Source organism: Setaria italica, chromosome II, assembly GCF_000263155.2.
Source record: "Setaria italica strain Yugu1 chromosome II, Setaria_italica_v2.0, whole genome shotgun sequence".
Classification (NCBI taxonomy): domain Eukaryota; kingdom Viridiplantae; phylum Streptophyta; class Magnoliopsida; order Poales; family Poaceae; genus Setaria; species Setaria italica.
This window is the reverse complement of record NC_028451.1, coordinates 5841303-5853817: the sequence shown is the minus strand read 5'-3', so window position 1 is coordinate 5853817 and position 12515 is coordinate 5841303. Positions and strand designations below refer to the sequence as shown.

At 46.4% G+C, this 12515-nt stretch overlaps 2 protein-coding genes across 2 annotated transcripts; both read right to left on the bottom strand.

Annotated features, from left to right (window-relative positions):
* Positions 1-261: 261 nt before the first annotated feature.
* LOC101765470 (flavin-containing monooxygenase FMO GS-OX-like 8) lies at positions 262-2349 on the bottom strand. The gene is made up of 4 exons (XM_004955670.2): positions 1701-2349; positions 1540-1610; positions 879-1442; positions 262-714 (listed from the first exon to the last, which is right to left on the bottom strand). The coding sequence occupies exons 1-4, from the start codon at positions 2314-2316 to the stop codon at positions 424-426; spliced, it is 1542 nt and encodes a 513-aa protein (XP_004955727.2). The 5' UTR covers positions 2317-2349; the 3' UTR covers positions 262-423.
* A 7399-nt stretch (positions 2350-9748) lies between these two features.
* LOC101772912 (flavin-containing monooxygenase FMO GS-OX-like 8) lies at positions 9749-11820 on the bottom strand. The gene is made up of 4 exons (XM_004958984.3): positions 11174-11820; positions 11013-11083; positions 10352-10915; positions 9749-10186 (listed from the first exon to the last, which is right to left on the bottom strand). The coding sequence occupies exons 1-4, from the start codon at positions 11787-11789 to the stop codon at positions 9896-9898; spliced, it is 1542 nt and encodes a 513-aa protein (XP_004959041.3). The 5' UTR covers positions 11790-11820; the 3' UTR covers positions 9749-9895.
* Positions 11821-12515: the final 695 nt, after the last annotated feature.

Below are 12515 nucleotides of genomic sequence, written 5' to 3'. Positions count from 1 at the left end.
TTCCAAGAATCTTGGAGAGTCAAAATATCTCAAGTTTGACCAAATTTGTATGATAATATAATAATATTTATGATGTCAACTAAGTATCATTAGATTCTTCATCAATTATATTTTCATAGTATACCTATTTGATGTCATAAATTTTTATAATTTTTTCTATAATTTTGGTCAAACTTGAAATGCTTTGACTCTCCAAGATTCTTGGAATGACTTATAATTTGGAATGGAGGGAGTATGATTTATGTCTAGACATCATAGTTATAGAAAGTGGAGAGATGATAAGGTAAAGTATAAATAATGATAGTATTAAGGTGGCAGTACATTACACAATTATTAGATTTAACAGATGAATAATTAATTGTCCATACACGGGTAAACATTTCGTCGTTCAAGCAGTGGAAATGCACCTGAACAGTCCAGAGTTTAGAGTTCAGACTTGAGATGGAGCGGCAATGGCTTCTGCTGCACTTCCGCAGCATCACCACCGGCATCATCATCACCAGCACCACCAGCAGCAATGGCAGCTTCATATTGGGCACCAGCTAAGGAGAGCCATCTCTGAAAACCCTGATTGACGTTCTCACTGTAGTCGTCACGGTCCTGGAAGGTTTCGCGGTTGTCCTTCATGTTCCCTAAGGTAGTCAATAACAGCTCCATCTTCCAATCCTCCATGTTTGGGAGGTCCGTGTACCTGTTGACGAACTCGAGGATCTCCTGACCCAAGATAGAATTAAACATATCAGCGCTACTATACAGAATAGCTCATTTGCATCTAAGCATAAAACTGTTCAAATTCTCTTGTATGTATCACAAGGTCAATTTTTTTCTAAAAAATGTTTAATCCGTATCATACAAAGGTTGGTAAGGAGGGTGCGTACACTGATTTTGAACATGCCGATGTCGTGCGAGTACCTCGCCGGCAAACCGGCCATCTCCCTGGCGCGGTAGTCCTCCTGCACCGCCTGCAGCATGTCTTGCTCCGGCGGCAGCGCCGCCGTGCCGGACAGAACCCGCGCGATCCATCTGGCCTGCGCCTCCAGGAACCACGGCACGAACACCCTCATCGGTATTCCCACGAACGACAGCGACGGCGCCAGCGCCGGCGGGAAGGTGTGCTCGAACAGGGGGCCCACGCGGTTGTCGTCCACGGTGACCACCCCTCCCGTGTCGAGGAACGGGAACGAGTACAGGTACCCGGTGCAGTAGATGACGGTGTCGGCGACGACGGACGAGCCGTCGGCGAACACTACCCGCCCGTCCTCGCACAGGCGGTGCACCTGCGGGTGCAGGTGCATGTCGGAGTGGTTGGCGAGGATATTGGACACCGCCGGCGTCGTGGCGTCCCCCACGGTCCTGGCTGAGAGGTGAACCTCCTTGGCGACACCGGAGAGATCCAGGGCGATGTCCAGGCCGCTGTCCCCGCAGCCGACGATCACCACCGTCTGCGCTCCGTCGCCGGAGACGAAGACTATTGTCAGGCTGCCAAGCAAGCAGAGCATAAATAATGAATGGCTTTTGCTGTGGATTCTTCCTCCGTACCTCGTCGCGGTAGGGGTCCGGCACCCGGTAGGAGTGGCTGTGCAGTTGCCGCCGGCTCCATTCCCCCATTCCTGATCGAGATCGATCGAGCAGGCGAGAGTTGGTTTATTTGCAAATGTAATACTATGTAGTGAGCAGTTGGATTATATTGGTTTAGGTACCTTGTATCTTGGGCAATCTTGGCTGCGAATAATGGCCGTTGGCGACGACGACGGCGTCGAACACCTCCTCGGCGGCCACCCCGTCCTCGCTGCCGTCCGGCTGGACGTGTACGGATCTCACCAGCCATTTGACGTCGCCGCCGGAGGCTTCACGTGGCGCCGGCGCCGCCATGGCGACGCGCACGACGCGGGTGTTGAGCCTGACGGCGTCGGCGAGCCCGAACGCGGCGCAGAAGTCCTTGAGGTAGCAGTACACCTCGCGGCGTCCCGGGAAGCGGCGCGCGTCGCGGCCGGCGGCGCCGGGCCTGGGCACGAACTGGAAGTCGGAGAAGCCCATGGTCTCGCGCGTGCTGATCAGCCGCACGGACGCGTACATGCTGCCGTGCACATTCACCGGCACCGCGGCTCCGAGCGGGTCGTCGGCGTCGGTCCGAGGGTCGTAGAGCCACTGCCCGCCGATGTCGCCGCATTGCTCCAGGACCGTGACGGCGAGGCCCTCGCGCCGCAGCTCGCGCGCCGCCGCCAGCCCGGACATGCCCGCGCCGACGACGCATACCTTCTTGGGCTCAGCAGGCGGCCTCATGCTAGCCATGTCCATGACGATGGATCCAGGCATGCGCCCTGGACGTTCATCTATATTATGTACACTGACGTTCATCTATATTATGCTTAAGAATAGGTTATTTTAATGTAATATTGTAATGTCTAGCTAACTAAGGTGTAAGCATCGTCATGTTTTGCTCCAGTGATTTGCTAGGTGCACTTTTTCCCTTGGAGAGGAATAGATGCTACACCCAACCCACCCGAGGATAAAAGAAATTGCGGTTGTCTTGTCTCAACCACTATTGCACTCTAACAGCTAAGTGCTCCATCTAGTTCATATAAAATATTTGAGAATTCAGACGGGCGATGAAGATAGCTGAAGTGTCCGTGCTGCCCTCATTATATTCATTCTCTTGTGAAGTGTGCAAATAATGTTGTGTAGTAGCTTCCTATTATGCAAGCAAACTCGATCACGTCCCCGTTGCAGCTTCACCAGCCAGGGCTAAGTGGCTAATACATTAAGGAACTGTTTGGGAAGGTTTCTCCCAAAATGCCAAAACAGACCTGTGTAGTCAAAATTCGTGAAGTAAAAAAAAAAATCTGATTTTACTATATAGACTTCTAGTTTGCAAAATACCTTTACTACAAAATAGCTTTACAAAATAGTGGAAATATGCCCGCTAAATAGGGCCTAAGATTGCTCCACACTACTGGAAACAGGAAGACCGCAATGTCGTTCTTACCGGCTACCTCACTTCCGCATACCGCAATGTCGATCGCGGACCCCCGCCGGCAGCTGTGAGCCGTCGATCTAATCGGACGGCCGTGCGTTGATTTCGGCGGAACAAAAGCGCCCGACGGCCGATCCCCCGGAAACCATAGCTTCATTCCTTTCTTTCCCCCGCGAGATCCCACCGTGGCGGCGGCGGCGGGGCTGTCTCTCCCGCGCCCGGCGATGGCCGACGGCGGCGGTGGAGGGATGGCCCCACCGGCGCACGGCCGCGGCAGCCCCCTCCCCTTTCTCTTTCTTGCCTCCCCCCTTTCTCCCTCCGGGCCTCCCGAAAAAAAAACGAGATCCAAAGAGCCATGGCGACCATGGAGGAGGGCCGGCGCCACCGCGGGTCCCCTCGCCGGCGCGCGCGTCCACCGCGAGGTTGGGCGCACCGCCGTCGAGCGGTCCTTTGGTGGTGCTGTTGCGCCCCCCCCCAACCCGAGCCCCGAGCGGATGCTCCGGCAGCTCGGGTGGACCTTTTCCCCGGTGAGCCCGAGGCTCGGCCGGCCTTTGCCGCTCGCCGTCGGTGGATGTGCAGCGGTGAGGACGGCGGCAGGTAAGCCTCCCCGCGTCCCTCTTTTCTTTAGTTCTAGGGTTAGGGTTTTAGGTTTTACTTTTTCTGTTTCTTTTTGGATCTACTTCTTTTTCCTGATCTAGAAGAGCTTCTAGTGAGGGGTCTGATACCATTGTTAGACGCGTGCCTAGGATCTCTAGATGCACATCTAATCGGGATCATAAACAACATGAGGGACATGGTGTTTCTGGTGTGTGCCGAGAGGGAGAGAGAGATAGGGGTACCTTCACCCTAGGGGTGGGAGCAGTAGAGCTGCTGGCCATCGCTGGTTCGCTTGGTGGAGTCTGCGCAAGGCAGCGACGCGCAGTGCCGAGTCCGGTCGCCGGTGAGGTAGCGGTGGTACTTCCCGCCGCTACTGCGCAAAACCTAGATCGGTAGGTGTGTCGGTGGGGCGGCTGGTTGCGGCGAACCTCGTGAGCCGAGCCGGGTCCCCCACCCTGTTTATATAGCGCAGCGCGACAGGAGCCCACCACCCAATGCTAGGGTGAGCACCCCCGATCAGGGCGCGGATCAGGGTCCCAATGGGCCTTTGGGCCCATTGGGGAGGAGATCAATCTAACAACCTTTACTACAAAATAGCTTTACAAAATAGCGGAAATATGCCCTCTAAATAGGGCCTAAGATTGCTCCACACTACTAGAAACAGGAAGACCGCAATGTCGTTCTTACCGGCTACCTCACTTCCGCATCCCAGTATCACTGTTCTGTTCAGAAGGCAAAACCCCACAGTCTACTGCAGTGATCGATCCTGCAGGAGGATGGTTGGGACTATGCGAGGCACCATGTGAATACGTAAATAAATAGTCTAGGCAAAAATAATTATGGATGTCAAGATGAAGGTAAATAGCGCATAATGGGATCCCAGTTTATGGAGGCCGAGCTGAACAAAAAACAACTACGGACTACACGTGCTCAGGAAAAGCGGAAGTGCATTATTGGTGTTCATGAGGAAGACACCACGACAAAAACAACTTAAAATATATGATCTAGATGTAGGTCATCATTGTTTGCCAAGAAAAAAGTTATTTATTATTTTTGAAGTCATACTCATACCGGTTGTGTTATTGGTGTTATTGGCACGGCCTACCTTTTAGTTTTATGTGCGTGGTTGGCATTGAAGAGAAATCTATTACGAGAGTGTCTACTGCTAACCTAGGTATTTCTGAATCCACAATTACCCGGGTGATTTGAAGGTGAAAAACACCCTGTTTTGAAGAGAAAAAAATCCAGATGCTACAAATACATCTGTCACGTGAAAATTATGACCCTAGGATACTGATGCAGAAAGAAAACAACTATGCTGAGCACATATTAACCAAACTGATGCAAAAAAGACAAGGAAAAATAAAATGCAAAAATACATCTGAAAATGTTGAGCAAAATTAACAACTGAAACATTTTTTTCTATAGTTAGCCAGATAACAAATTATTTCTAACTGTGAGAAACCCCTCAAATGTAAAAATACAAATCAGATTTACATGACAAGATTAAACAATTGCAACTCGTTTACATGACAACATTGAACAAATTACAGGCACTAAAGCACTGTAAATTAATGAAATTCAAACTGTAATAGTCAGATTTCTAGCAGATTTCAAACTGTAATGAAATGCTAAAACACATTACATTTTAGCAGATTTCTTCATACATATTTTTTCAACTAGAGAATTGAATAATAAAAAGGAAAACCACATATGGCATCTTATCATTCTTCAAATTTGCATAAAAGTTAGCCATACTTATAAAACAAGTTCAGCCATAATATTCAGCCATAATATTCATAACTAATTATAAAATAAGTTCTTAAAATATTCAGCCATACTTAAATATGTTCATAAACCATCATTCCAATACTCTAGACATATGGATGTAGCATCTTGCAATTTGCATATTACACACATCAAAAGAAAGTTTGATGCTACATCTAGTTAACTACAGATATATATTATCCAAAGCAAAAGACACCAAAATGCAACATCCAGATTCAAAGACATATCTGGTTCCTGCATGTCCTTAATCAGATATTTCTGGAACACTTCTTCATATCCACCTCAAAACCTTGAGATGCTGATTGCAATCTTCATAGAATGGCATTTTCTTCACACTCCTCACTAGGTCAAAGAAGATCTTCTCTTGCCCAACTTAAACATAGCGACCATGAATGCCTTGTGCAATCTGACTACATAGCGACCATGAATGCCTTGTGCAATCTGACTATCTAGGCAAAGAATAAAACCAAACCTGCGACCTGAACAATAGAAAATTGTTAAAAACTCAGGACAAATAAATTTATTTTGCCAAATCAAACTCTAAAAATTGGTAAATAACGGAAGATTACCTGGATCCACTGCAATCTTGAACCTTGGAAGATTTTTATGACCAACCAGACTCTCCAAAGCACGGACTGTTGTCATCCACTTGTTCTTGTTCTCATCAGTTTGTGACCAAGCTAAAATCAGACAGTCTTGAGGATCATTAGTGATACCAAAGTAGCACAAATTGTGACGAGTCATAGGAACTTCTTCCCTTGCAAAAGCGTGAAAAGAAAGAGAACGATGCTGCAACAAATGTAAAGTGTGAAAATTCTAGAAGAACTTGTGCAAGAGCTAAGATAACAAATTGAACAGGAGGAAAAACCTAAAATCATATTAGAGCATGACCAATGGAAGAGTCTAGCAAAATCAAAATTCAATGTATTTATAAAAACTTAAAATTACACATTATACGAATTGAAATTACAGTAACACTGACACTGTAAGTTACTTACTAATATAGTGTAAATAATTAAGAATCCTAATGTATATAGAATTATGAATGTACATGGCATGCTAATGTAAACGGATAAACAAAATTTTACCTATAGACACTTATAGAATAAATTTAGACTTTTTGATAAAGCAAAACCTCATATTAAAATAAAACCACTGCATCACTAAATTTAGAATAAGTGCATGAATAAATGAAAGATAACAAATAGAACAATAGCATAAAGTATTATAACAGCTAAGATAACAGTTGCATAAACTTCCTGTCCTTTACAATTGTGGAAAGCTGAAACAGATTAACAAGAACTCTACAAATGTGCACTAGCTACAAACATTTGAAATTGAAAAAAGTCTCATATAAATAGCTAAGATAAGAAACTCAACAGTAGCATAAAAAAATATTAACAAGACAAAGCAAATTAAACAGCTAAACACATTTTCTCTATGGTTAGCCAAAGAACAAATAATTTGTTAGTGGAAACCCTAAAGATGCAAACACAACATGCAAATTTACACAAATTAAAAACTACAGAATATACAAATTGAAATTACAGGAACAATATCAGTGTAAATAATTAAGAAACCTAATGTATATGGAATTACAGTAGTAGTCGGATAACAAATTTATTTTTCCTATGAGAAACCCCTCAAATGTAAAAATACCATTCAAATTTGAAAATTAAAATTTTTAACTCGTTACGGAATATTTTTATACAATTGACAGGCACTAAAGCGTTGTAAATTAATGAAGTTTGAACGATAAATGGTACAAATGACTAAACTAAAATAATCTAAGTATATGTCTAATGATATCTAACTGATGGCATATAAACTTATGAATAGAATGGATGACAGATATATTGATGCAGATAATAGTCAAAAATTTACACAGATATATTGATGCAGATATATTGACACTATATGAATTTTTTGTATAGTTAGTGAAGGCACAAATAAATTTTTACTATTAGAAACCCCTAAATAGTTAATGATCTATGAACAATGCATACAAGTAAATAGTTAATGATGACTAAAATATATTACTGGAATCATATTTACTGGAACATATCAAGTTAGGGTTTACTGGAACATATCAAGTTACTAGAATATATCAAGTTAGTGGAATCAGACTTACTGGAACAATGCATAAAATACATCACTAGAATCAGACTTAATATTACTTACAGGAGCATACATCTATAGATTTACTAGAACATATCAAGTTAGGTTTTTAACACTGTAACTCATACATGTAGCATTAAAATATGATGAAATCAAAAGAACTGAAAATATTAAAGAAGATGTTGACGCCAGATTTTGACACGTGTGAAATTGGCATCAAGAAAGGAAGAAATCAGGAGATGCGGCAAGACACAGAGGTCACGATTGGAAATCGGCCGATTGATGCTACAGTTGAGGATCGACCGATTGGTGCTTCAGTGTTTCCGCGGATGGGGTTGGTGGAAATCGGCCGATTGGGAGGCTGGAGCAATTGGACCGATATGGGCTTAAAGTGAACTATGAAGATAAAGAGGTAGTACGGGTATCCCCAACCGGTACTACCTTTAGTACCGGTTATTTCAACCGGTACTAAAGCACCCCCTAGTACCGGATTGCCAGTACCGGTTGCACAACCCGTACTAGAGGGTGTTACGGACCGGTACCAGAAGCGATTTCTCCAGTAGTGCAAATACGAAATACTAATATAGAATAAAGAAATAGAAAAGAAAATGTGAAAAGAAATAGAAAAGAAAAAAGACCTTCAGTATTGGTTGTTTATACCAGTTAGTACTAAATTGGCTTCGGCCACGCGCGACGTGGCAGCCAATTTAGTACCGGTTGGTATAAACAACCGGTACTAGAGGCCCCCCTTTAGTACTGGTTATTTGATCCGGTACAAAAGGATCCCTTTAGTTCTAAAGTAGCAATACCGATTGCACAACTAGTACAACCGGTGCTAAAGGGGGTTAGGAACGGGTACTGAAGGCGCTTTTCCCATAGTATCTTGAGCAGCCGACATAGCCAATACAGATATGGGTCGACACAAGCGTGACGAAGACGGCGGTCACCCGCGCTACAATATTTTCATATTGCCATCACCAAGATTATATTATCGTAAGATTTGTCAGTGTTACTGTAGATTTTTGTGTCTGTCTCTGAGTTGTACACATGATAGATCTGGGGAGAAAGGTATTGACTGAACTAGGAGCCTGCTGGCATCGGATTTGGCGAGCAGCATCAGCGCTAGTTCATAGTCGGGAGTGAAGAAGGTGGCCAGGAAGATAGGGTTTAGTTGGAGAAGAACTAGGCTGTTAGATCAAGAATGAAGATGAATAAGCGAAAAAACATATACTTTTTTCCTTTTCAAAGTCGTGTTTTGTCCTACCAGTAACTATAGCGTTTAAACACTGCATTGAAGGTTCAACTAAAATACAACACACATGTTTTGAAATATGAATTATTCAGGCACCCATCACAGCCAAGCAAGAAGAGTACAAATGAATGGCTTGCACTGCCTCCGATCTGTACCTCATCACGGTAGGGTCAGACACCCGGTACGAGTGGCTGTGCACTTGCAACCGGCTCCTTTTTTCCATCCCTGACCCAGACCAATCGAGCAGCCTAGGGCTGATTGATTTGCACATATTTTACTATATAGTGAGCAGTTAGATTATATTAATCATAGCTGCAATTATTGGTTGTTGGCGACGATGCCCATATATAGTATCGAACACCTCCTACGTGGCAATCTTAGCTCCACATGTATGCAAGCCATGCCAACGGTATTGAACACCTCTGCGGCCACCCAATCCTCACTGCACGTCGGCGCAATGTGTATGGATCTCACCAGCCAATTCACGCTCGAGTAGCCACTCTACAAGCCTCACATGACGGCAGCGCGCACAGTCTAGTTGTTGCACAAGGCTTGAAAACATGTGGCTCGAGGCTGTGGATTTAGGAAGGCGAGAGTGGAGGGCAGAAATGCGCAATTGATGGAACATTATATTGTAGTCTAAACAAAAGTCACTCAACTGGGGTTAGAAAGAAAAGTGGATGATACGGTAGAGGCGAACATTATGGTGGTCCCAGATACTCCCTCCGTCCCAAATTAAGTCATTCCAAGAATCTTGGAGAGTCAAAGTATCTCAAGTTTGACCAAATTTGTATGATAATATAATAACATTTATAATATCAACTAAGTATTATTAGATTCTTCATCAATTATATTTTCATAGTATACCTATTTGATGTCATAAATTTTTATAATTTTTTCTATAATTTTGGTCAAACTTGAAATGCTTTGACTCTCCAAGATTCTTGGAATGACTTATAATTTGGAATGGAGGGAGTATGATTTATGTCTAGACATCATAGTTATAGAAAGTGGAGAGATGATAAGGTAAAGTATAAATAATGATAGTATTAAGGTGGCAGTACATTACAAAATTGTTAGATTTAACAGATGAATAATTAATTGTCCATACACGGGTAAACATTTCGTCGTTCAAGCAGTGGAAATGCACCTGAACAGTCCAGAGTTTAGAGTTCAGACTTGAGATGGAGCGGCAATGGCTTCTGCTGCACTTGCGCAGCATCACCACCGGCATCATCATCACCAGCACCACCAGCAGCAATGGCAGCTTCATATTGGGCACCAGCTAAGGAGAGCCATCTCTGAAAACCCTGATTGACGTTCTCACTGTAGTCGTCACGGTCCTGGAAGGTTTCGCGGTTGTCCTTCTTGTTCCCTAAGGTAGTCAATAACAGCTCCATCTTCCAATCCTCCATGTTTGGGAGGTCCGTGTACCTGTTGACGAACTCGAGGATCTCCTGACCCAAGATAGAATTAAACATATCAGCGCTACTATACAGAATAGCTCATTTGCATCTAAGCATAAAACTGTTCAAATTCTCTTGTATGTATCACAAGGTCAATTTTTTTTCTAAAAAATGTTTAATCCGTATCATACAAAGGTTGGTAAGAATGGTGCGTACACTGGTTTTGAAATTGCCGATGTCGTGCGAGTACCTCGCCGGGAAGCCGGCCATCTCCCTGGCGCGGTAGTCCTCCTGCACCGCCTGCAGCATGTCTTGCTCCGGCGGGAGCGCCGCCGTGCCGGACAGAACCCGCGCGATCCATCTGGCCTGCGCCTCCAGGAACCACGGCACGAACACCTTCATCGGTATTCCCACGAACGACAGCGACGGCGCCAGCGCCGGCGGGAAGGTGTGCTCGAACAGGGGGCCCACGCGGTTGTCGTCCACGGTGACCACCCCTCCCGTGTCGAGGAACGGGAACGAGTACAGGTACCCGGTGCTGTAGATGAAGGTGTCGGCGACGACGGACGAGCCGTCGGCGAACACCACCCGCCCGTCCTCGCACAGGCGGTGCACCTGCGGGTGCAGGTGCATGTCGGAGTGGTTGGCGAGGATCTTGGACACCGCCGGCGTCGTGGCGTCCCCCACGGTCTTGGCTGAGAGGTTAACCTCCTTGGCGACACCGGAGAGATCCAGGGCGATGTCCAGGCCGCTGTCCCCGCAGCCGACGATCACCACTGTCTGCGCTCCGTCGCCGGAGACGAAGACTATTGTCAGGCTGCCAAGCAAGCAGAGCATAAATAATGAATGGCTTTTGCTGTGGATTCTTCCTCCGTACCTCGTCGCGGTAGGGGTCCGGCACCCGGTAGGAGTGGCTGTGCAGTTGCCGCCGGCTCCATTCCCCCATTCCTGATCGAGATCGATCGAGCAGGCGAGAGTTGGTTTATTTGCAAATGTAATACTATGTAGTGAGCAGTTGGATTATATTGGTTTAGGTACCTTGTATCTTGGGCAATCTTGGCTGCGAATAATGGCCGTTGGCGACGACGACGGCGTCGAACACCTCCTCGGCGGCCACCCCGTCCTCGTTGCCGTCCGGCTGGACGTGTACGGATCTCACCAGCCATTTGACGTCGCCGCCGGAGGCTTCACGTGGCGCCGGCGCCGCCATGGCGACGCGCACGACGCGGGTGTTGAGCCTGACGGCGTCGGCGAGCCCGAACGCGGCGCAGAAGTCCTTGAGGTAGCAGTACACCTCGCGGCGTCCCGGGAAGCGGCGCGCGTCGCGACCGGCGGCGCCGGGCCTGGGCACGAACTGGAAGTCGGAGAAGCCCATGGTCTCGCGCGTGCTGAGCAGCCGCACGGACGCGTACATGCTGCTGTGCACATTCACCGGCACCGCGGCTCCGAGCGGGTCGTCGGCGTCGGTCCGAGGGTCGTAGAGCCACTGCCCGCCGATGTCGCCGCACTGCTCCAGGACCGTGACGGCGAGGCCCTCGCGCCGCAGCTCGCGCGCCGCCGCCAGCCCGGACATGCCCGCGCCGACGACGCATACCTTCTTGGGCTCAGCAGGCGGCCTCATGCTGGCCATGTCCATGACGATGGATCCAGGCATGCGCCCTGGACGTTCATCTATATTATGTACACTGTCGTAGTAGGTCCAAACTAGGATTAATTTGTTGCCCACGCGCAGCGCGAGCTTAAGAATAGGTTATTTTAATGTAATATTGTAATGTCTACCTAACTAAGGTGTACATCATGTTTTGCTCTAGTGATTTGCTAGGTGCACTTTTTCCCTTGGAGAGGAATAGATGCTACACCCAACCCACCTGAGGACAAAAGAAATTGCACTCTAACAGCTAAGTGCTCCATCTAGTTCATATAAATTATTTGAGAATTGAGATGCGCGATGAAGATAGCTGAAGTGTCCGTGCTACCCTCATTCATTAAGATGCGCGATGAATTGAGATCACGTCCCCGTCGCAGCTTCACCAGCCAGGGGCTAAGTGGCTAACACATTAAGGAACTGTTTGGTAAGACTTCTCCCAAAATGCCAAAACAGACTTTGCCTGTGTAGTTAAAATTGGTGAAGTAAAAAAAAAAACTGATTTCACTCGACTTCTAGTTCATTTTAGCTCTAATTTACAAAATAGCTTTACAAGATAGCCGAAATATACCCGCTAAATAGGACCTAAGATTGCTCACACTGCAGGAAACAGGAAGACCAATGTCGTTCTTACCGGTGACCTCACTTCCGCATCCTAGTATCACTGTTCTGTTCAGAAGGCAAAGCCCCACAGTCTACTGCAGTGATCGATCCTGCAGGAGAATGGTTGGGACT